Raw genomic sequence first — 24,670 nt, 5'->3', positions numbered from 1 at the left:
TGCAATTAAAAACTGGATATTTCGAGTCTATTGTTGAAATATATGCCAATATTCTGATTGCGTATTTATCAGCTACTTTCGATATTTGTCAAAGCTATTGGTCCTTTGTGTCTGCTTTAATAAGAGGAATGTTGAAGGAACAAGACAGTACATCTCAGCTTTTGGCTGAAAAGATATTCGTAAAATACAGACATTCTCTAAAAGAACTAAAAGACGATAATACTTTAAGTCTTTTCGACGGAATTGGAGATAAACAACTGATATTCTTTATGAAAGCAGATATGGAAGAAATTTTCGTCGACTAGTTGTTCGTCGACTGATAAGAAAATCAAATTGTAATGTATGATATTTGGAATGTTCATTCATGTCTAATATGGCCATTGGCGTTAAATCGAACGTGTGTAATTTTGTGCACTAAGTTTTAAATAAATAAACAAGTACTCAGTAATCACATTATTATATGAAATTGATAAATTTTTGCGAGGGTACTTTATGTAAGGCTATAATCATTGTCTTTTTTTAAAGATTTAAGCATTGTCTTTAATATAATATTATTCACAATAGTTTACGTCAAATCATACCCTAATATGCGGCATTAGTATCATCAAATTGGGCGAACAGAAGATAAAATTATAAAGGTGATAAAAATAAATGTTTTAAGAGCCTTGGTTCTTTTTCGCGCGCATGACGTCATTATAACAAATGCCTAACAATTTATCTCTAACAAATATTAGGCTCGGGCTAACCGGTTTCCGCGAACCTCAGTAGAACTGATAAAAAAGTCTATTGGCACATTAATAACCTACAGAACTTAGGTTAGCGAGTGGTGTGATGAACTATTGACCATCCCAAGTTAGTTGCTTGTCATGCAATAGCGCTTGATATGCACCATTGATACCTAATATCTACCTCCTAAAACATTTTTTCTTTTTCAGATGGCGTCTTACATACCAATCACATTAGTGGGTAACACCCTAGGCGAGCGCCATCGGTATCTCAACTCATTGGTGAACGATGCTTACCAGAAGAAAGTGCCCTTTCAGTCCATACTGGACACTCCAGAACATTCAGCCGTGGATCGTCTGTTTAAGATAGACATCGCATCAAAACTTCGTTATACTGAGTACATTCTATCTAATCTTAAAGACGATGACATGCTCTATGTCAGCAGGGCTCTACGAAGCTCCTGGCTTTTGGAACCGCAGTATAACGACGTCATAAACCCTGCTTATTTAGATAAAGTGCTGCATCCAGAGATGACTACAACAGCTGTGAACAAAATGAACAACTGGCTGCATGTTCATTTAAAGGACCCCAGTAGGTGTCTTGAATTTTTTCAATATTATTCCGAGAAAAACTTTGATTTAGCCTTGAAATTCCTTTGGAATTGTCCTGAAGATGTGATTGCCGACGCAATAGCGAGAGCGTTTAAAAAAATAACGCCAAAACGTTTGAAGTTACTCAGTGAAAAGTGTCCGCGAGCTGTGCGCAAATATTATTATGAATTTATGCCAACTAAAAAAGATATCAGCTATTTTGATTGGAATAAAGAAAGTCAATACTACAGCAGTATTACAAATCTAATCAATACAGATCCCGACTTGCTTTTAGACATTGCAGAAAAATATTACAACTCTAATCGATGTAGCCCTTTCAGTTCTAGGATTACACATGTGATCATGAACAATCATAAGGACCGATATGATAAGAAACCTGAACTGTATGCGGCTTGGCTCCTACACACACCAACGTTAGCTAAGTGTTTGAATAATGACGAAATTAAAGATATTGTTTTAAGACTAGCCAGAGCTGAGTATCTTGGAACAAATTTCTTTTCATACAAGTGCGTGGAACCTTTTATCCAACGACTTAGTCATAATGAACGAGAATCCTTTAAAAAATTGGTATTTGTTGATAAGTGTATCGGCGACAAAGTAAAAGACTGGCCGTACACACCTCCCTCATCGCCATATTCAGAAAGGTTCTTCGAACGACACGTTTTTGAGGACATTAAATATCAAATGCTTGGCAGATATCATTACCAAAACGAATCGATTATAAGATGCGGGATGATGAATTGTATTTTAAAGAAACGTAGTAAGCGGTGTATGTACCAAGAGGAAACGCTTTTAGACAAGCTTTTCAATAAATATAGGTTCATCAACTTTAAAGACACATTTATTGAGCTAAGTAAGTTAATATCAGCTGAGAGTTTGGTCCAGACACGACAGTACATGATGCTGGTATTAGTTAGCAAAACAGGCGGAATTGAAGACAACGTGAGGGGTCTTTTGAAACTACTGGTTTCGAGGCACAATAATGAAGCTGAAAATTTTCGTGCAACTATCGTACGAAGTTTGGTGAAGCGAGCTAAGGCATGGCAGTTGCCAGACGATCTCTGGCAGCTACTTCTGAAATTCGCTCGCGGACTCGGCTTAGACGGCAAGAAATCTGATGAAAAATGTTTTGAAGGTTTGCACGCTGTCGTGCTGAGATCTATTCTGTTAACAGAAGAATGCTCTCCTAATATTTTTTCTGCATATCTCGACCAGTTCTCAACTTTTGCTGAATACAACTTAAATGAAGAGGAGAAACGTAAAGTGTCTTATAAGCTACCAACTATGCTTCTAGCGTCCGCGCAGGAACAAGATAATACTAATGAAGCGGTTAGAAGACTGGAAGCGGCTATGAAAGTATTTAATGATTATAGTTTGAAGATCAAAGACTATCCTGAAACAGTTCCAGTTATTTCAATGTGTGCTCGTAAAGATCCTGAAGCTTGCGTCGGCCTGTTGAGGAAGTTGTATGACGCCCGAATTGCAAGAAAAGATTTGTTCCTAGAAAACTTCACATTCTTGCAAAATAATTGGTGTTACTTAAATGTTCTGCGTCATGATGCTAAATTATTAATGCAAAAAGATAAATTTGAAAAAGTAATGAGCGAAAAACTTGAACACGACCAATTCCTTCGTAAATTAGCAATATACTTCTCGGAAAATCACGGTTTAGCTAACGAATATCTGAGTAAAATAGAAAAAGAAATGGCGACAAATCCTCGTGCAGATCTGGTTCGGTCTTTCGCGATACTAGCTGGATCCTCTCTTTTTAAAAAACTACAAGAAGTTGACCGAGTTAGTGAAGTTGTTAAGAATACTGCTGAATACAAACGTTTGGTTACCTTGAGGACCTACGGTCATTTAGCTAGACCGAAATTAGATTTATTTGCTTTAGGATGGCATAAAGCTGGTGTGAAAGCAGTAGCGAATCAAATATCTATTTGTAGTGCTAAGAAAATTGAAGAATACATGCGATTGCTTAAGGATTGGCGACGTGCACCTAGACTCACATTTTTGTTATCAGAGAGAATTGGCAAGGAAGTAGAAATTCTTGCATTGATTGCAAGCGTGCGGCCTACCGTTGCAATCAAGCTTACTTTCCGACATTTGAAACAGCAGGGTGAGCAATTTAATCCTAAAATCTGGGTAATAGGAAAGGCTACTTTGGAAAAAAGTGATCTATCGCATCCGAAATACTTGCATCTAAGAGACACGCTCTCGAGACTAAGTGATGTACCAGAAAGTCTCAGAGCAGATTATTGCGCAACTTTGTATAGAGTTATGCAAAAAGTCTCCCAAGAAGAAGGAACGCGGATTTTGGTTGAAATAGAAGATTATTTATCAAAAGCAGATGAAAAATTCGTCAGTGATGTTATAGTTGAATTCCTAGATAGCGAAATGACCTTTGAAAAGTCTCAAACATCCGAATACCAGGATAATGTTCGTTCATGTCTAATGTTACGAATGATTGCAAGGTATTTAATGCTATGCAAAACTGAAGAGATTCAAAAGCAAAGAATGGACACTTTAGGTAAGCCATTTTTGAGCCACATGAAGACATTCTTTGGCAAAACAGTAGACACGGTTTCAAAATATAAGGTTTTAAAATTTTGGAACAACTTCATGTTTAACTTAAAATGCACAGATGTGTTTATGGATACTTCGTATGTTTCGTCTTTGCCAGTGTTGCAGCTTATTGTAGAATGGCTCAAGGAATCTATATCCATCGTTGAACATATTGATATTTACATTACAATGCATCTTATTATGTTGTATTTCAAAGCGATCAGGCAAAGTGTGAAACAGAATCCAGTAATTTTCGCCAATAAAGAGGAGAGAAACAAATTGGGAGTGGAAATAGTTGGTGTAATATTTGGAAAGTACATAGCTCATGAAATAGTACAGTTGAAAACAGAATATTTTGAGTCTATTGTAGAAATTTACGCCAAAACGCTGAATAATTATTTATCAGTCGCTTTCAATTGTTATAATAGCAAGTGGTCTTTTGTGTCGGCTTTAATAAGAGGAATGTTGGAAGAACATGATGGTACGTCTCAGCTTTTAGCTGAAAAGTTATACAACATGAATAGGTGTTTCATAAAGGATATAAAAGGTGATAAGACTTTAAGTATTTTGAAAGGCATAGAGGATACACAGTTGAAATTCTTTTTGAATGCCGATTTGCAAGAAATTTTCGTTGACTGAAAAAAAATAATGGCCATGCACCTAAATAAGTATAAACCTATTATTTTAGAATCCGTGACAAAAAATAATGTTATGACATTTATAGGCCGATGCCTATAAATGTATCGCATTATAATTTATGTTAATGTTTATCTGTGGTAGTTGCCTACATTGAGTTACCTATCAAAAGTAATATATCCTTTTAATTGTTCAGTTTTACGCAGTTTTGTGATGAAAATCGAACCTTTAGGTGTAAGTATTGTAACTTATGCAGTAAGAATAGATCGTATGAAGTCTTCTTTGGAAGAAAAAAAAAGTAAATACGCTGTTAGAATAATAATAATTATATTACTTAAGCACTTTGCACTTGCGGCTTCTTCTTGCAATACTCGAACCGAATACATTCGGCACCAAATTTCGGATACAAATAGTGGGAAAAATGCCTAATACGGTATGAATACCGAATACTAATCGAATATTCGGTGCATTTCTAATATAGATGTATTAATTGCTTATCTTTTTCATTACTAAGACAAACAGGATATAAGATGCGTTGCCTTTGAGAGAGGCTCCACTAGTCCGTTGCGCTCCGTTAACGGATCAACTAAATATTGTTGTAGTGTCAATGTAAAATTTTGGAGCGGTAACGCTCTGCGTCGGCGCAACAGAATAGTGATGCTATTCACTAAGTTAAATGATACAATAATAAACTTTTTACGCAACATTTTATTACAAGATAACTTACATCAAGCTGTTAAATTAATAACAAAATAATACAACGTATAATAAGTGCGTAGACGACGACAATAGCCATGTTTGGAAGCATTACCTTTTTACCTTTAATTTTAGTTTTCGTTATTAGTCGATTCTTTAACTAGATACCGTCATTATGAAATAATCGATGCTTTTGTGAATAAAAAAGAAATGCTTAAAATCAACAAAGTTTAAATTTTGAACTTCCAGTTGAAAAATTTACATCGAGAAAAAAATATTAGTTCTAAAACTAAATGCTATTTTGTAGCTGTACAATTGAGAGCAAATAAACCCTACTTAACTTTCTACCAGGAGTGGGTCAGGTATATCTGCCTCCGATTGTACTTACAGACAAAATTATCATCTCAGTTTTTATATTTATTCACGGTATTTATTAAAAGCATATTTTTATATTCTTATTTTTTTAAGATGTTTTTTAAAATGCTTTGTAATGTTTATGTAATGATGTTCGCTGCTATTTTTGTGTTGTTATAAAGATTTATATACTTTGCAATATATATGTGTTTTATTTCATGTGAAATGCGAAATCTATTTATGAATTTCACTCGAAATAAATGCGAATAAATTAAAATCGTATGTTTTAAAAAAATATTCTATTACAATTACACAATTTTGAATCACTGTTTCAATCACGCTTGTAAAAATAACACGAATTCAGAATTTTTAAATGAGTGGTATATAAAAATGGACTCGTTACTAAAAATCAAAATACAACGTGCACGGTTCAATTTCTACAAAAATAAAGCCATTTTAAACATCAATTTCAAAAGTTCAACTATTTTTTGCCGAGTAAAGACGTAAGACTTTGATCAATATTTTTACTCTTTATTAACCGTTATGTGCTGATATATAAATGAGAAAAAGTAACATTTCCATAGAATCTGTAAATCTGTACATTTAAAATGCCATGGCTTACGAAAACTGTCTACATTCACAGTGGACTAGACGGTTAGCGATATTTCTGTCAAATGTATTACATAATATAAAGAAATATTATTATTATAAGTTCTTGATCTATTTTCCCGCTCATGTGGGGTCGGCATAGTATGTTCACTCCATATATTACACAATATTTCATAATAACTTATAGGAACCTACATACTACAAACTTAGTGAGCAGTTCGAATATATTTCAAACAAGCATTTTTTAAACATTTTTGTCTTTGAAACGTCTATAACGATTTAGACAATAATTTACTATCAAAATAGGTTATTTTTAACTATAAGTAAAATAGGAATTTTTCAAAATCTCGAAATCAATCATACATAATTTGTTCGTTTTAACATAATTAACAAATTACATTCAAATTTTAAATGGAAACGAAAATTATTATATCACAAAGGAAATTGAAATATTGACTCAAAACAAAATTTCATGTGTAGCTTTCAAGCACACGCTTGACAAAATATATACAGTCATCTCTCATACTGGATACGACTCAAAAATAAAATAAATCAAAAATGACTTCCAATACGATGGCGAAAAAAAAAAAACAATAAAAAAAACTTTATGCTAACGTAAATATGAGTATTAACAAACAAACAAAAAAACAAAGTTAACTTCCTAAATTTTAAGATGAAAATGAGTGACGGTCAATAGGGTGGACGACAAATTTTTGTTTTGATCACTATTCGAAGGCCTTTATATTAATAGAAAAACCAGTGAAAAAAATTACTGTGGTAATGACAAATCTTTGAAATAAAATCAAACATTTTCGGACTCGTCCAAACGTTCCATACTAAATGAAACATAGAAGTGACGTCATAACTTGGTAATTAGGTTAGGAAAAAACGCTGTTTGTTCGACAGCTGAAAATTACGTTTATGGTAATGATTTCTTAATAAAAGTTGTTACAACATTTTTGTTTTTATGATAGTCCAGATTATTTTTATATATTTTTTAATGGACTTTAAAACTTTATGTATAATGATCTGTATTGTCACTATTGTCTATGAATTATCAATATACCTATACATTTCATCTAGATTATACATATTTTTTACAATTCTCGGACTAACTTTGTCATCTACCCTATTGTATAAGATTTTTTTAACTTTATCAAATAATTAAGAACTTTGTCCTTTTATTAAATATTGCTTAAAATGACAGAAATACCTCCAACCTATATCAAATTCGCCTATATCAAAAGCCATGTGTTGTCATAGAACATCATCATATATCGTCATCTCTGTTACTCTCATACGTCATGTATTGCCATCCTGTTCACTCAACTATCTGCATAAATAACAGATTATAATAATCTGTCAAATTATCATATGAAACAAACATGTGTGAACGAACGGCGATATTTCATTACGCGAGTGACAAGGACAGCCAAACTTGACAAACCCTTCTACGCTAATATTTCCTAAAGTTTGAGTTACCCAAGAATAATTTACAATTATTTCTCTTTATTTAACGCCTCTATAAACTCTTCCAATTTCTCTTGCACTTGTCTCACTCGTTCTGTAAAAAGCACAAACAAAAACCAGCCTTAAATTTACTACAATAAAATTCAAGAGAAAAACATGGAGCTAGATCTCCTTCTCTATTAAGCTCCTCAACTAATAGAGCGAGAGGGAATGAGAGAGAGAATCAGTCCAGAATCCACCAGAATAAGGTGTCTATATTCGAATCTTACTCGTTCCACATGAGTTTGTACACCAATATGACTCTTGTATAGTTTTCATAGACCACCACTTATTTCCGGTGAAAAGAAAACATCGTGAGGAAACCAGCACTCTAGTGGATAATTTGGTATGCAATTACGGAACTAGATGGCGGTATTCGAGACTCATGTCAAATGCCAACTTTAAGGTTATAGTAGTATTAATTTTCTATTTACAAGTTTTAAATTTACACTGTTATGTTGTGTACACAAATTAATAAACAAATGTGGTTTTAGGATTTCGTGACTCATGATCGTGTCTGCCCCGTAAGGGATAAAGAAGTGATGCTGTGTGTAATTAAATAATTGTAAACTCACTCAATTCTTCTGCAAGTTCCACTCTCCTTCCTGATATTAATTTCTTCTTGATTTCTGGATCCGCAGCCATCTGTAATATGTACATTAAACATATCAAGGAAAAATTACTAACTTAGACTGATGTTTTATCATAAATATAAATATCGTATTAATCTGAACGGATAAATAAGTGGTAAGCTCTAAGGGGGTAAAAAGGGGGGTTCAAAGTTTGTAAGGGGAAACCAGAAAAGTTATAAACATTTCACTGAAAGGAAAATCACGCGGGCGAAGCCGCTGGAAAAAGCTAGTGCTAGTAATACGGTGCAATGTTGAGATATTACAAACAAAACAAGTATAGTGTAACCCGACCTCGTCTAGCACCTCCCGCAGTTCGCGGTCCAGCCTCGCCGCCTCCCTGTTCCCGATCTGCTGCCTGAGCGCGTTAGCGGTGGTTCGCAGCGTCTGCTGCACGCGCCAGAACATCACTACTTCGCAGCATTCCTTCTGATAAACATATTTTATTTCAAAAACGCGAAACAAATTTTATTTGTTGAAAGAAAACATGTCAATTTGACACAACAATTAAACTTGGGGCAAAAATACTGTTTTTTATTCATGTATGCTTTGGAATCCTTAGTCTGATTTTGTTGAACTTTAAAAGGTATGTGGGACCTAAGTTCGTGGGGCAACAAAATCGGTTAAATTGTTTTTGAAATAATCACAATTTCGTAAAAATTTATTGCGTTCACGCGGCGAACAATTAGGCATAATTCACTGTGAGCTTTGGTAAATTCCAAATTCAGAATGAGTGGAAATATCTATTACTCACCCCGTTACCGTTTTGTTGACTATACAAATAGAAGCTCTTTTTACAATCACGCGCCCGCGTCTGCGCACTTTGTAGGAAATTTCTGGAACAGAAAAGACGTATTATTAGTTATGTTTCTCACACATCAAACACTGATATTATCAGGTTTCTCGAGTAATACGATGTTCTATTTTGTAAAATTTTCTTTTTAAAATTGCCACATGTCATGTTTCTCACCACGTTTCCACGTCTCCCTAATATAGTAATCTAATAGTATTTATCAATTTCGATCCCCATTCTACTCGTCTGACTCACGGGCCCAAACATCTCCATTGGACGTAATTTTAAAATTGTAAATAAATGTTACGTTTCTCACCTCAAATACACGGGTTTCCACGTCTTCCTAATACAGTCATAGTTAACTTCTAAGCTTCTTTTATATTCACACTAGATGTTGCCAGAGGTTTCGCTCCCGTGGGAATTTTGAGATAAACATAGCAATAGTAGCACATAGCAATCTTGGATAATGTACCTTTCTAATGGAGAAAGAATTTTGAAATCGGTTCGTTTAGAAGATTACCCGCCTCAAACATTCAAACATACAAACTCACAAATGATTTGGAAACAAATGCATGATAACACTAAGGGAATTTATTTCATTCACCACTCAGTTCCACTATAAATTAGTAAAGAAATATTTTCCTAACATTATGTTACTAAATAAAGATGGTATGTTTCTCACCTCAAATACACCGGTTTGCACGTCTGCCTAAAATAGGTGAGTGTTAACTTCCAAGACTTTCCTTCTCAGACACATCACAGCTAGTATAATTTTAACCCCCAACGCAAAAAGAGGAGTGTTACAAGTTTGAACGGTAAGTGTGTCTGTCTGTCTGTCTGTGTACGTGACACTGTAGCTCATCAACGCGTGAACCGATTTGGATGCGGATTTTTTATTTGATAGCTAATTTTATGCGGTGGTTCTTAGATATGTTTGATCAACATTGGTTCAGCCGTTCAAAAGTTGTTGCGAAATTAATATTGAAAGTCGGGATTTTTTTATCTCAATTTGTCTAACAAATAATCTTGTTATTTTATGATATAAAGAAGGTATGTTTCTCACCTCAGATAAACCGGTTTCCACGTCTCCCGAATATAGTCGTTATCGACCTCCAAGCCTTTCCTGCGCAGGTTGTCCCTGACGGCGACCACTTCGTCGTAACTGAGCGCGGGTCGAGAGGAGCCGAGCTTTTCTAATTCGTTGCGAACTTCCGCCCTTCGGTGTTGCTCTTCGCTCGTGTGTTGCCAGTACAGCCAGCGGTCCTTGAACCCGGGGCCTGAGTGAATATATCATTAAATAAATACATACTGATATTATAAAAGCGAAAGTCTGGCGTAATGACGGCGGTTAAAATCCATCGTGCCAAAACATTAGTAAAGTTGTGGTTGAGATATTTATTTTTTGACTATGTACATTATGTACTTTGATATTTTATTAGAAAAAGAAAATGTAAGTAGCAATAATTTATATATAAACAATAAATAGCCCTTCTGGCATGATAGCGACCAACACTGTTCAAATGAGTTCCTTTCGGCATTTCTTCTCAGCAGTGGTCGTTCCGAAATGCCAGTAATTTGTAGCTTGTGAGAAATAACTATTTAATATAAAAATTGACGTGAAAAAGTGCCTGTGAAGGTCTAATTTCTGAATAAATGATTTGAATTTGAATATTCACCGGTGAGAGTCTTGAGCTCAGCATTGACTTCATCCAGTCTCTCCCTGACGGCGGCCTCCATGAGCGCGACGGCCGCGTCCCAGTCGGCGCGCGACGACACACAACGGTCCTGCAGCGCGTTCAGCTGCAGCACGCGGAGCACCTACCACGAACACACTTTTATCTGTTTCGTTCTTGTACGAAACCACTGGTGGGTGAATTTCACGACTGTTTGACGGCGTGTAGCGTTTCATTAGTGTCGTATATTTTATTTGAATAAAGAATCGTTTTATTTAAATTAAAGATTTTTAAAATTAACATTGTGCCAGTACTTTACTTATTTATAAAATTGGATAATTAAATTGATTACTGTTTATGGTACAAATTAATAAACACTAATGATAGCCTATGGCGGCGTAAAAACGCTCGTGAAATTCACCCTGGTTCGTAGTTAAGATTTACATAATATAAAGACAATAAATAAATAATCTATATAAAGACTGTTTTCTTCTACAGTGGAATGATCTTTCTCATCTTTGCGTGTTTCTTTGTTGCATTCTGAGCTGTGACGTACCAAAGCCCAGGGTTTAGAGTGAAAAAATTGCCATTAAAATTGTGCTGTCATTTTACTACCGGCGTTCGTTGGACGTTAACCCTCTTTGGGAATGCTATAGTTCATTTCGTATCATTTTTATGTGTGTTTAGATATTATTCTAATTTATTGTAAAATTCCTAGAATCCCCCAAAATCTGTGTATTTTTAATGTGTTAAATCCATGTGATTTTTATTTTAATTTTCTAAAATCTCACGAAAAAGGTATGCTACAGAAAAAACATCACGTGATTAATAGACATCCCTTACGTATAAGAGTGTTAAAGTTCCATCATAGAACAGGACAATAAAGATGAATTTTAGCAAGAATACTACTGAATATAATAATGAATAATCTGACATCCTGCGCGCGGTCCTCCCACTGATGCCTCCTCAGCGCCTCCTCCACCGCCGCGCGGCGCAGGGGCTCGTGGGCGGGCTCGGGCGCCGCGGCCCGCGCCAGCAGCTGCAGGAACTCCGACCGCAGCGCCTCGCGCCCCGCCCTCACGGACTGCAGCGGCAGCTCCGACTCCGCCCACTCGCGGAGCTTTATGTCCACCGATGTGTTGAACTTGTCTGCGGTGGGTGCGACGGGATGATATCATTTTTTTTAGGGTTCCGTCCAAAAAATTAAAAATAAAAACCTGTTGCACTCTGGGAGTGCCAGCAGAAGTAAAAACTTGAATATTGACGTTGTGCACTTTTGACGTCTTACGAATTTTCGATCAGGTCACGTGTCCTGACGTGAGTTAAACATTTACCTATCACAAAAAAGTGCACAACGCCGCTAAAGAAGTTATCACTTTAAATTATAGGATCACTCGTGTGTCTGTCTGTCCGTCCGATCGTCGGTAACAGCTGATTTGCTCCGAATCTACTAGACCGAATCAGGTGAAATTTGTTAAGATCATGTAATTCTATACATAACCCAAATAGAGACGTCTTCTTCTTCATAGTCGTATTCCTCATGGCTGAGGGTCGTGGTTGTTACGTGGAATGAAACACACACAACAACTTTCTTGGCATTATTAATGCAGTGGTTTACCATTGCCTTCTCCATTTCACACACAAGTTAATAAGAATTAACCAGTGTGCAGATATCCTCACGATGTTTTCCTTCATCGGAAGCAAGTGGTGGTCGATGAAAACTACTATACATGAGTCACTCATGTGGCACGAGTAGGATTCCAACCTGGGACCTTTGTATTCACAGACGGGCGTCTTAACCATTACACCACCACCACTACCAATAGAGATTTGGAAATACATATATGGATTAATTAAAGAAGAATTGGATTGATGATATTTCAAATATTGATGATTTCTAATTCGCGCGCTGTTGTATTTGTTAAAAAAATGTTATTTAAATTTCAACCACACTGTCATACACAAACTCATGCGGTTTGTGAGGATGTATGTATGTTTGTTACTGTTTCACGCAAAATCTACTGGAAATTTGGTACACGGGTAGAATATAATCTGGAAAACATATATGGTACGTCGGGCGTACGTACAGGGCGTCGCTCAAGTGGGAATTTCAGGGTAAAGATATCCTGAAATTCCCACTTGAGCGTCCCCGGGGCGTCCCCGGGGCGCAACTAATAACTTAATAATCTTAGAGCCACTTGTATATCTAGTTGGGTTATATTTCTACTATGAAAATATCTATATTCATATTTCTAACTAAATAGACAATACTCAACGGCCCATACTAAGAACTAAGCTTGTGTCGCGGATCCGAACAAAGAAACGGGTACAAACCCCAGAACAGCGGACAAACATTTGTTATCATACGTACATTTTTTTCTATAAGCTATACTATCGATACATAAATTTATATTTAAAAAATGGTAAGCCCTTCTGGCATAATAGGGACCAACACCGAATGAGTTTCTTTCGGCATTTCTTCTCAGCAGTGGTCGTTCCGAAATGCTAATAGTTTGTAGCTTTGGTAAACATCATTTAATTTAGAATATGACGTGAAAAAGTGCCTGTGAAGACCTAATTTCTGAATAAATGATTTGATTTTGATTTTTTATTTTGATTTCGAATTGGGTTAGCCTGTAATAATTGATGCAAGTTGCGTAAATAAATAAATAAATGTAGGTATTTGGCCGCGCTGGGAATTGAACCCAGGACCTCTAGTTAGCTAGCGTGGTCACCACTACGCCATGTAACTATGCTGTGATGATGAAAAACATGGAAGCCATCTTACTGAAGTCGATATCGTAAACGTCAAGGAATATAGTAGTACGATTGGTGTTGGCGGACTTCGAGTGTTCGTATTTCACATGGCGAGGGAGGGGGAAGGCTGCGGAGAATGGGGGGAAATTAGGAGGGGATAGAATTGGATTTAGAGGGACTTAACCTTCTTTTATTATTAGCTCTCGCATGATAGGAACAAACACTGTTGAATTTGTATCTTTCGGCGTTTTTTCTCAGTTGTGGTCGTTAGGAAATGCTAGTAGTTTGTAGCTTTTGGAAATGCATTATTGTATAATTGACAGGTTACTAGCCCGTCGCGCATAACAATGTTAAAATATTTCGCACCAAGAGTTAGCTCAGGTAATTATGACATCACACGGTGGGACGCCAAAAGTGGTTGTGATGTACAGTTTCAAATACGGAACTGTACGTCACAACCACTTTTTAATATATTAGGACAAATTACACAGATTGTGTTAGCCCCAAAGTAAGTTCTAGACTTGTGTTATGGGATACTAACTCAACGATACTATATTTTATATCATATACATATATAGATAAACATCCAAGACCCGGGCCAATCAGAAAAAGATCATTTTCAGCGGGCTTGCGATTCGTAAGACGTCATTTGCATGACTCGACCGGGGATCGAACCCGGGACCTGTCGGTTCAGGGGCAAGCACTTTACCACTGCGCCACCGAGGTCGTCAAACTTTATATGATACAAATTTTAATTCTGTTCTGTTTTGTTGTGATGATTTCATTCAAATAGATGTTACAAAAGTAGTACTATCAGTGTTATAGACTCACCTACATCTAAATGCGCCGCGTGGGCCGCCGGCAAGTATATCTGTTGGAATATCCGTTCGGCAGCATTGTTCCACAGCGCCTCCTGAAATATCAATCTATATTTAATATAATTTTATTATGAAACAATATACACAAAACAAGGGTTTATAGACTCATAGTAAAATATGACCTTTTAATTTGAATTTGACTTCATTATATTCGACAAGATCTGAAACGCTTAAACTGTATTCTATGAACCTCACGTATATATATTCTTTCTAACATTATTTGTATTACGTAACCTGTCAGTTATAGCGCAATATTTTTGTAAAATTTTAAATTTTGCTGTACATATTTGCAAATAATAATGAATTAAATACTGGAAAAAAAAAACAATTAATATTTACGGTGAAAATAAACACTTGTAAAATCGCAGTCGAATCCCAATGATGCTAATCCTAATCGCAACTAATAATATTATAAAGTAAGTTTATTTGTTACCTCTTCACGCGTTATCTACACAACCAATCTTCTTGAAATTTTGCATACATTTAGTTTGAAGTATGGTTCTACATACATAGGTTTTTCTTTCATTCCGAAAAAAAAAACGATTGTTCCCGTGAGATTTGCGATAAACCTGTATTCTCTGTATAGATGGCGCTAGATGGCGCAGTGTTTATTTTAAAAGCGCTATGGTCATTTTATTTCAACGATATATCAACTAAAACTAAAAATAAATTAAAAAATTAAATTAATTAATTAAATTTAAATTGTTTCAACTATATCAATGCCCTTTTATTACGAATCCGGCATCATGTGGAGATCTGAGACTTGCCTGCAGACGTAGTTCCCACGCAGGTGCGGCGACACACGATAGCTCCGCCGATTGGTCGAGCAATTCTGCGCGTGCGCGTTCGAATAGTTCGTCGCGGTCCAATTCGCGTTGTCTACAAAAATATAAAATACAGAATCACGTTTTTATCTATTAAGGGGGTATACAGGGCCTCGAGTTGCGAAGGTCACATTTAACTGTATGGAAAAAATAAAACAAACAAAAAAAATAATTTTGTAAGCTCATTTGTAGTAAAAAATAGTAAAGTGAAGAATTTTAAACGGGGCGTAACCATCCTGTTGTCTTTAAGTGTTTGGTTAGACCAAGATTTTACTTTAGATACGCTGTAGAGCATAAAATCGAATTTTAAGTTTTGCATGTAGGTGACATGCAAACAAAATAAAGTACATTTCAAGCAAGACTATTTTATGTATTAAACTATTTTTTTAATGTATTGCGTGAATCAATTACTTCTACTTATATAATACCTGTTCTTGTTTTGCAAACAAATAATTAGTACCTATGTTGTCAACACACTAAGCTTATGTTTTCTTTTGTTAAATTTTTATTGTAAAATGTTTCTTATAATGATTGTTTGTGCCAAAACAAAAAATAAAAGTGAAAACCCATCATTTGCTTAGACCAGTCACGATGTGACAAAAAAAAAAACGAGTTGCACTCCGCGAGTGCCGGCAGAAGTGAAAACTTGAATATTAACGTTGTGCACTTTTGACGTCTCACGAATTTTCGATCCGGGTCACGTGTCCTGACGCGAGTTTAACATTGTTTACCCATCACAAAAAGTGCACAACACCGCTAAAGAAGTGTTCACTTCAAAAAGTGCATAATTTTGATATCCACCTTACTTTAGTGCCCGAGGGCAATAATTACCTGGGGAAAGTGTTCTTCCACTCGGTCTCCAAGTTGAAACGCATAGCTTTGAACGCGTCAGCCTGTTGCTCCACGGACGCGCGGACCATTCTCCAGAAACACTCAGCCACGGCCAATGATAAGTTCCTGGTCGTGACTTGAGATGGCGTCACCAGTCCGTCCCTAGAAATAAGATATTCAAAGCTTTTATTCCGAAACTAGCGGCCGTCTCGGTTCCGCTCGGGTGAGAACGTAGTAAATTGTACATTCATAAGGATTCCGATTCATGAACTATTGGACCGAAAAACCGCACGGAATGCAGTTTTTGAGTTTATCGCGAACAGACAGATTTTTTCTAGTAGTGTAAAAAGAATATGGTTAAAAGGCATACAAACAATGTACGTAGTGCATTATCGACCGAGCGAGCGAAGCGAGCGAGGTCTACTAATCAACTTGAGGCAAAAATACATTTTTTGTATGTATATTTGTAACGCGATAACTTCCGAATCGTCTGATTTTGATGAAATTTAAAAGTAGTATATTTTGGGAATGTTACAGATTGTATAAAATGTGGAACATATGCTCCGTATTTAGGTATACATTTAAAATAACATCTGCATAATTTAAAAAAATGTTATTACACTGTCGGATGCTTTTAGGCGACTTGAACAAAATACAAAATCAGTGTTAATTAAAAATTAAAACTCTAACAATAAAAACACTCAGGGTACTAAGAAATATTCATAGTATATATATACTCACTTGAAAAGCTTGGAGGATCTGAAGAATCGTTCCTCGTACTCTCTAATGCTTTGTATTGAGTCGTCCTTGCGGCTCCGGCCCGTCACCACCGCGTAGTAGCCGAGGGCCTTCATTGGGAACAATTTGCCTTCGAGAATGCGACGAATCTACAACGAACATTTTATTTAGCCCTACGTGTATGTGTGTTTGTTATTCTTTCACGCTAAATCTACTAGATTGTGATATAATTTGGTACACGGGTAGAATATAACCTGGAATAGCACACATGGTATTTTTATCCCGAAATTCCCATAGGAATGAAGCCCCGGGGCGCAGCTAGTACTAAATAGAATGGTCAATATCGGTTGGTAAACACCTAGTGTTTGCCAAGCAACATGAGCCAGCGTTATATATGTGCTGACGCGATTCATTTGAACTTAATTCGACATTGATATAAACTATAAATACAACCGAATGAATTTCCGATATTATTCTATATATAATTTGCTAGCTTTAGCCCGCAGCTTCGCCCGCGTTAATTTCCCACGGGAACAGTAACTTTTCCGGGATAAAAGGTACTTCTCCATATTTAAATCTACATGTATGGAAAATTTAAAGAAGATTGATTGAGCGTGAAGAGTTAACGAATAATGTACCTTACAAATGGTGAAATAATTTTTGAAATCGGTTCGGTAGTTTCGGAGTTTACCCGCCTCAAACATACAAACTCACTAACGCTTACCTGTTTATAATAATAATAATATAGATAATATTATGTATTAAAACACTCTATGGTTTGTCACTCACCCTGTTCGGATTAGCGAGGTTTTCTTCGGCCAGATCGACCTTAGTCAATACAAATATAGTCCGCTTTCCGCTCGGGTCACATGACGACACTAGGTCTGTCACGTTGCTTCGCTCGGCATCCACTGACCCGTCCTGGGGGAAAATTATAATCACAACACACAAGTTTTTTGATGGATACGTTTAAAAACTGAAAAATTATTGCATTCAGTGTTTGACAAAAATATATCCGTGTCAGCGCAATAAACCGTTGATGAATTCACACGTCTGGAGCCTTTCCTGGGTGCACCATCAGATCATGCTCATCATAATGGTTATATTGCAAGTTAAATAAAAGCTTGTAAAAAGTTATGTTAAGATTGTTTACATAAACGTTTATTTGTTAGACAAATTAAAAAAAACCCCGACTATATTCAATTCGCTACAACTTTTATGTAAACAATCTTAACATAACTTTTTACAAGCTACAGCATAACTTTCTACAAGCAACAGCTGAACCGATTTTCATGAAACATGGCTGAGAACACTCTGGATAAAATTATCTACAACACAAAAAAAACTACACAAAAATCGGTTCATCCGTTTGGGAGCTACGATGGCATATACACAGACAGACACGTTTAACTTAAAACACAACTCTTTTTACGTCGGGGGTGAATTAATACTTATAAGGAACAAAAAAACTTAGGTAAATTAGGAAAATCTTATATAACATACCTGTATGCACAATATGATGGCGTTGGGATTATCCATGTACTGTTTGGTCATATGTTTGATTGCCTCGCGTGTGTCCGATGCCATATCTACCGTTTGTGTCTGTCGAAACATAAATAAATCATTGGACAATACTCACTCGGCCCACACTAAATACTAATTTTGTATCGCGGGTCCGGAAACTTTAACCTTTAACAATCTGTGATCACAGTACAAATATTTGCCCGCGCTGAGAATCGAACCCAAGACCTCAAAATAGCGAACGGGTGACTACGTCACAGAGGTCGTCAACGTCTTTAGATTATGTAAAAATACTTATCGAATATTTCTACATCTAATTTTATCTAAAGCGTTCGACACAATCAATCACCTATTAAATATCAAACATATGGTTTATTTTTAGTGACGGAATAAAGGTAATGTTGCACAAAATAAGGATATGTTACAGAATATTACTTAATCGTATCCTGTAAGAATATCAAGTGATATTTATATAATTGACATTCATACAATAAACGTGTCCCGCAGGGCAGTCACCTGGGTCCTTATAATTTAATTTCTTGTTTTAGTTACAAAATCTAATCTATTACCAATACTAAAGAAATGGTTCTTGATATGTGGTTCCGTCTTGGGATAAGACTACTCCTGCCCTGGATGTCGTACGAGGCAAGTAAAGGACACAAAGCCTTACTCAGGCAACGACATAATTCCCAAGGAGGGTTGCCGTTAGGCAATAACAGTCGATGACACCAGGCTTCGAGGCGTCACAGCCCCGGATGCAACAAAAGATGAGAGAGAAAGAGAGAGACTTACAGAAATGACTCCGGGTAAATCGACCAACACCATGCGGTGTAGTCCCGGACCTTTGACAGACATGGAGATGACGTCAGTAGACACTGTCCTCCCGCCGCGGACGCTGTTGCGCATGCGCAGTTCTACTTCTCTGTTGAAAGACGGGTAAGTTTACCGACAACACACAACGAGTGTTATATTTTCAGGTGTCTTGCTTAAATTTATGGTATAAAATTATGGGTATTATCACATTGAATGCTATAATAATTGGTTAGACTTAATTATTACAATAATAATTGATACAAGATTTTTTATTTGCAAATATATGAGTCTACATTATTCCCAACTCCCGGCTTCGTTGGGGTAAAACTATAATAAATTACATTATACCTTCATAAGGAATCACACTATATATCGGTAAAAGCCGTACAAACATTCGTCCGGTAGTATTTGAGTTTATCGCGTTCATACAGACGCGACATGGGAACTTATTTTTACAACATGTAAGGATAAGTGTGGTGGTGTAATGGTTAAGACGCCCGCCTGTGGATCGAAAGGTCCCAGGTTGGAATCCTACTCGTGCCACATGAGTTTGTATACCAATCTGACTCATGTATAGTGTTTTCATCGACCACCACTTGCTTTCGGTGAAGGAAAACCTCGTGAGGAAACCTGCACACTGGTTGATTATTATCAACTTGTGTGTGAAATGGAGAAGGCAATGGCAAAACCACTCCATTAATAATGCCAAGAAAGTTCTTGTGTGTGTTTCACTCCACGTAATAACCACGACCCTCAGCCATGAGGAATACGACTATGAAGAAGAAGGATAAGTGTGTAACTATGTATAACAAACGTTTATCAATAAATTTATTATTTATTTATATGTAAAAATTACTTATACTTACTTCCGTAAATCGGCTAAATCTGACTCCTTGTTGAGATCGAACTCTCTGGCGGAGTCCCTAAACTGGGCCACGTGGTATGGCCCCTCTGATAACGTCACTTTCACTGGAGCCCTGAGGGTAAAAATCAAAATAATGAGAAAAACAAAGATTTGACTGGCAGTGATGAAAATAAACTAAGAACGAATGAATGAAATGCACTGCTAACAAGTTTTTTTTTACAAAAATGCCATTTTTGTAAGAGAGATCTTATGGCATATAACGCCCGACAAAAAACCCATGTCTGTTTGTTATGCTGTAAACTTTTAAGGAGCCCTCTCATTTGGAGCCGATCCGGGCTGCACAATCACGTCATGCTTATCATAATAATGCATTGTCATGCAAACTGAAGCGACGTGGGATATTTCAACTCTGTAGGTCAACTGGAGGTAGGAGAAATCTAACTTGCAAGATTTGATTACGGACAGACAACGGGACAGGAAAGTAAATAAAATCTTGTAAAAATGACCATTAATACATTATTACTGGACTTAACAAACCATAATATTAAATGTCTGGTGGAGTTACACGACAACGGGACAAGTGAAACTAAATAAAATCTTGTAAAAAATTAATCACCTAGTGCACATTTCGCCGGCTCCTCTCGGAAATATCCTCGCCTGAGCGATCATCTCCAAAACTGAAGTCTTCCCGGCCGACTGGTCGCCGACCACGACCACTCTGGGCAGACGATCGGTTTCGCCCGCGTCCCAGCCAGATAGCTCGTCTAGTACGGCCGAATACATGTCTATGAGCGACCGCTGGAAACGAAGAACAAGCAAAGATTAGAAAAAAAAAAAACAACAAAAAATTGCTTTGGAATCCTCGAGTTGAGCCCTTTAATCTGATACCCATATACGAAAAAAAAACACGACAGCGACAGAGGACTTTGTTTTATAATATGTATAAGTATGTAAAGATTTAGTATTTTTTTGTTCTGATTAAAGTGTAATTAAAATGCTTTTGATTCCAACATTAGTGACGTCACACGTGACAAGCCCCATTATATATATATATATATATATATATATATATATATATATATTTATGAAACACGGAACAAAGTTTTTACTATTCTTAATTACTTTATAATATTCTGAAACACCTGTTGTTATAACACATGCACATACCTTCATCTTCCTCACAGAAGGCATCCTCCCCTGCCTCAGCAGCATATTCTGCTGTCTCAGCTCCCTGTTCTCCTGCTCTAAGCGTTGTAACTCCCTCTGGTAGCGCGCTTGGAGCGCTAACACCTCCTCTTGTAATGCGTGCACGCGTTTTTCTATCAAAATTAAATATGTTTCACATATTAGCGGCAAGATTAACTTCCATTTTAGTCTTTGTAACCGCAAAGCCCAGTATTAAAAATAAAGCTTAAAATTTTGAAAACTTGTCTTTGATTTTACGGCCGGCTGTCTGGCGTCAACCCTTGCCTATCAGCTTTGGTTATGTGTCCCTTAATCGCCTCGTACATCGTCCACGGTGGTAATATTCAAGGGCCACGACTGGAGTATATAAAAAAAAACTGTTTAATCCTCTTGGTTTCTTAAATTAAACATTTAAGAAACCAAGAGGCTGAACATACTTTTCCAAACATAGCTAAGAACACTCTCGATTAAATTCACTTTTAAATAATAAAAAAAACTAGATCAAAATCGGTTCAGCCATTACGCTGCAAGGTGCCAGGGACAGACAAACAGATACACAGACGCGTTAAACATATTACTACCCTCCTTCTGTCGTTGGGGATTAAAAACAAAATATTTGAATCATAATCACCATAGTTATTGGAGTCATCGCTGCTAGACCGCGCCGGAGAAGGCGGTGGTCTACTCTGCAGGTTGTTTACAATTTTCTGAGGTGCCTCTGTGAGAATAACATACATAAATAGAAAGCTTTTGTAATAATTTATCTTATTTTTAATCATCATTTTCAGTCATCACATTTTAAAGCTTTTTATTTTAGTTTATTGCCCGTGGTCCGATTGACGAGCTTTACTGGTTGATCCATGGTTTATTTTTTGCCTGTGGTTCTATCAATCGGACCATCGTTTGATTTTATTGGACTTCTATGATTAAATTTTAAAATGATAATGAGATGTAACACCAAGTTTTTTTTAAAAAAATGTTATTTTTGCCACTAGGTTTTATTGTCGTCAGAGAGATCTTGTGCCATTTAACGCCTGACAAAAATCAAAATCCCATGCTGCAAATCGTTGAAGAGTTCTCTCGTTGGTAGCCGACCCTGGGTGCACCATCAGGTAATGCGAATCATAACAATACATAGTCATTGAAACTGAAGCGAATTGGGAAATTTCAACTCTGTAACGTCGTACGAGAACTTCAACTTGCAAGACAACGGGATAGGTGAAACTAAGTAAAAGCTTGTAAAAAAGCATTTTTTCATATTGTTAATACCAGGGTCACATAAACAAGCAGCACTGACCTATATGCGCGGCGTTATTCGCAGCGGCGGCCGCCACAGCGTCTTCGTAACGTTGCGACAGCCAATCGCGGAGCTCCGCCGCCCGCGACAGCCCGGCCTCGCGCAGACGAGGATCTGCGTGCACCGACAGCGTCAGTGGGACACCTACCGTTATATCTAGCTGGGTGATACAGCATAGTGTATACACATTATCACACCTGTTTCCCATAAAGGTAGGCAGAGAATAGGGATTTCCACACACAAAGCTCACTCGTCTCCTGGCTCTTCTATATTCATCACATTTTTCATGCATGCTCTACAGTTATGGCTCCTAATTTCTTTTATGAAGAAGATCTCTTTTATTATATCTCTATATGTGATAACACATGATAAAACTGTGTCGTATCACACACACAATAGGAGATTCTCTCATGTGAAGGAAAATATTGTGAGTAAAAATGCTCTCTAGTGAATGAGTTAGCAGCTAGCATGTGAAATGGAGAAGGCAAATTTGTGTGTTTTTTGGTTCATTACACATTATTCCAACAACCCTCAGTCATGAGGAATACGGCTATAAGGGGGCTGTTTCACCAACTTTCTGATAAAATATTTTGTAATCTGACAGACTAGCTGCAAATTTTTTTTTTCTATAGTTATTTGCTGATAAGCACTATGCAATACTTATAAAACATAATTTTTAACACTGTTTGGGCAGCACTTACCAATCTGCAATTGGTCACCAATCTTGTCCTTGGCCGAGATGAGTGTGGTGGTGAACCTGTCCCACTGCTCATTATCAGGCAGCAGGTCATTCACCCATCCCATGTCAGGGAGACCATCCTTCCATTCTGTATATTTCTAAAAGTAAATATTAGAATAGAATAAATATGTACACTGCTAATGCCCTAACAGCTACCTGTCAAGAGTTTAAACCAAGTTTTACTTACCTTATTCAAGGTCATCCCGCCTCCGACAGCTCCACCCAGCAACAAGTATCGTATCTTCAACACACCCCTCACAGCTCGCATTACCAGCATGCCATACCTCCTCCTCTGTACATGACACACATCTATGGGCTTGGGCAGGAGCAGGTTGCGGCCGGTCCATATGGAGAATGCGACTGCTCGTTTGTCCACACACGACCACGCTGCTGAGGTTTTGAGCGATGATCTGGAAGAATAGAATAAAACTGATGTATAACCTACAGTCTTTCTATTAGAAAACTAGTATTAACAAACTATTTAACATTTTGTTCCCATCAGTAGTCATAAAAGTCATGTCAGATGCCTTTAGGTGACTAGAATAAAACCTAACACTAGTGGTAGCAATACTGTTGATTGTTAAATTCACTACTGTAAGTGTTCACTGCATAGATGATGGCATGCATAAAAGTCATGTCAGATGCCTTCATGCAGTAATAAAGTTTGAGTTAATTAGTTGATACTTTTTTTTTGATATGAAGACAATTATTGTTTTGATTCTAAGCAAGGCAAAGCTATGACACATCAACAGCCATAATCATCCCAATGCTGGGGCAATGACCCAACATGCAAGCCCCATGTGGATTGGTGGTTTTTACAATTAGAGACCACACTACACACACCTATTTATTTAGTCAACATTATTATATCATGGCTTTATTGTCTTGTAGGATAAAGTCCATTCAGAATATATTGAGGAAATACAGACATGGCTGAAGGAAATTTCACATTATATATTATAATGTGGTAAGCTATTGATATGGACTTGGAATAATAATGATAAAAAAAACTTGACAAAAATATACGTAGGTATAATAATAGTAGTTTGTGAAAAATAGATGCAAAGGCGCGATAGGAAGAAACTATGTAAAGTAACTTGATAGAATACGTTTACCTCATACGATTGTGTAGTATTCTTGACATAGTTTACGTAATTTGTCCAATTTCTTCGTAAAGACTGTAAACATAACCAATAGGTATAATGTATTGGAGTTGGACAATCTATTTCATAACCTCCACCGGTGCCCGTAATAAAATAAAATCAATTCTAACCAATCAATTGGTGTATATTTAAACTTTATCTAGTAAATATTACACAATCAACATGTAAATCATTATAAATCACTTCATAGTTTAATAAATTGTCGAATTACGAATTTGTAAAGACCATTTTCGTTCGAATTCATTTGACAATCTACAA

General features: G+C 36.6%; 2 protein-coding genes across 12 annotated transcripts in view; one reads left to right on the top strand and one right to left on the bottom strand.

The window, feature by feature from the left end:
* The window catches only part of LOC128681270 (uncharacterized), an 11,482-nt gene extending 4,750 nt beyond the window's left edge, over window positions 1–6,732 (top strand). For 5 of the 7 annotated variants that reach the window (XM_053765076.2, XM_053765074.2, XM_053765073.2 and 2 more), the window contains one exon: window positions 936–6,732. In XM_053765076.2, the coding sequence (XP_053621051.1) occupies window positions 936–4,541 (3,606 nt within the window). In that variant the 3' untranslated portion in view covers window positions 4,542–6,732. Of the gene's footprint in view, window positions 1–312; window positions 639–935 lie in introns of those variants that run through there. The other 2 variants (XM_053765075.2, XM_053765078.2) reach the window with 2 other exon arrangements.
* On the bottom strand, window positions 5,229–24,670 carry Opa1 (Optic atrophy 1). Of its 5 annotated transcripts, XM_053765079.1 has the most exons (24): window positions 24,523–24,670; window positions 24,365–24,427; window positions 23,437–23,659; window positions 23,212–23,347; window positions 22,511–22,654; window positions 21,845–21,931; window positions 21,196–21,347; window positions 20,645–20,826; window positions 20,030–20,140; window positions 19,143–19,272; window positions 18,333–18,431; window positions 17,619–17,750; window positions 16,833–16,978; window positions 16,092–16,253; window positions 15,204–15,315; window positions 14,390–14,471; window positions 13,590–13,685; window positions 11,736–11,950; window positions 10,805–10,946; window positions 10,192–10,405; window positions 9,090–9,171; window positions 8,630–8,764; window positions 8,282–8,351; window positions 5,229–7,761 (listed from the first exon to the last, which is right to left on the bottom strand). In XM_053765079.1, exons 2-24 carry the CDS (start codon window positions 24,391–24,393, stop codon window positions 7,697–7,699), a joined length of 2,946 nt encoding a protein of 981 aa, XP_053621054.1. In that variant the 5' UTR covers window positions 24,394–24,427; window positions 24,523–24,670; the 3' UTR covers window positions 5,229–7,696. The 5 variants fall into 5 exon arrangements, with proteins under 5 accessions (XP_053621054.1, XP_053621055.1, XP_053621056.1 ...); XM_053765080.1 differs by having other exon boundaries at window positions 8,630–8,761; window positions 24,365–24,670; XM_053765081.1 differs by having other exon boundaries at window positions 22,511–22,624; window positions 24,365–24,670.

Source organism: Plodia interpunctella, chromosome 26, assembly GCF_027563975.2.
Source record: "Plodia interpunctella isolate USDA-ARS_2022_Savannah chromosome 26, ilPloInte3.2, whole genome shotgun sequence".
Lineage (NCBI taxonomy): Eukaryota > Metazoa > Arthropoda > Insecta > Lepidoptera > Pyralidae > Plodia > Plodia interpunctella.
Note: the sequence above shows the minus strand (reverse complement) of the source record. Positions and strands in the feature narration are given on the sequence as shown.

Coding starts and splice junctions, on each gene's coding strand:
- Opa1 (XM_053765079.1), bottom strand. CDS start 24,393: ATGTCAAGAATACTACACAATCGTATGAG. Junction 8,352..8,629: donor TGCGGGAGGTGCTAGACGAG/GTCGGGTTACAC, acceptor TACATATTACAG/ATGGCTGCGGATCCAGAAAT. Junction 7,762..8,281: donor GGAACTTGCAGAAGAATTGA/GTGAGTTTACAA, acceptor TGCTTTTTACAG/AACGAGTGAGACAAGTGCAA.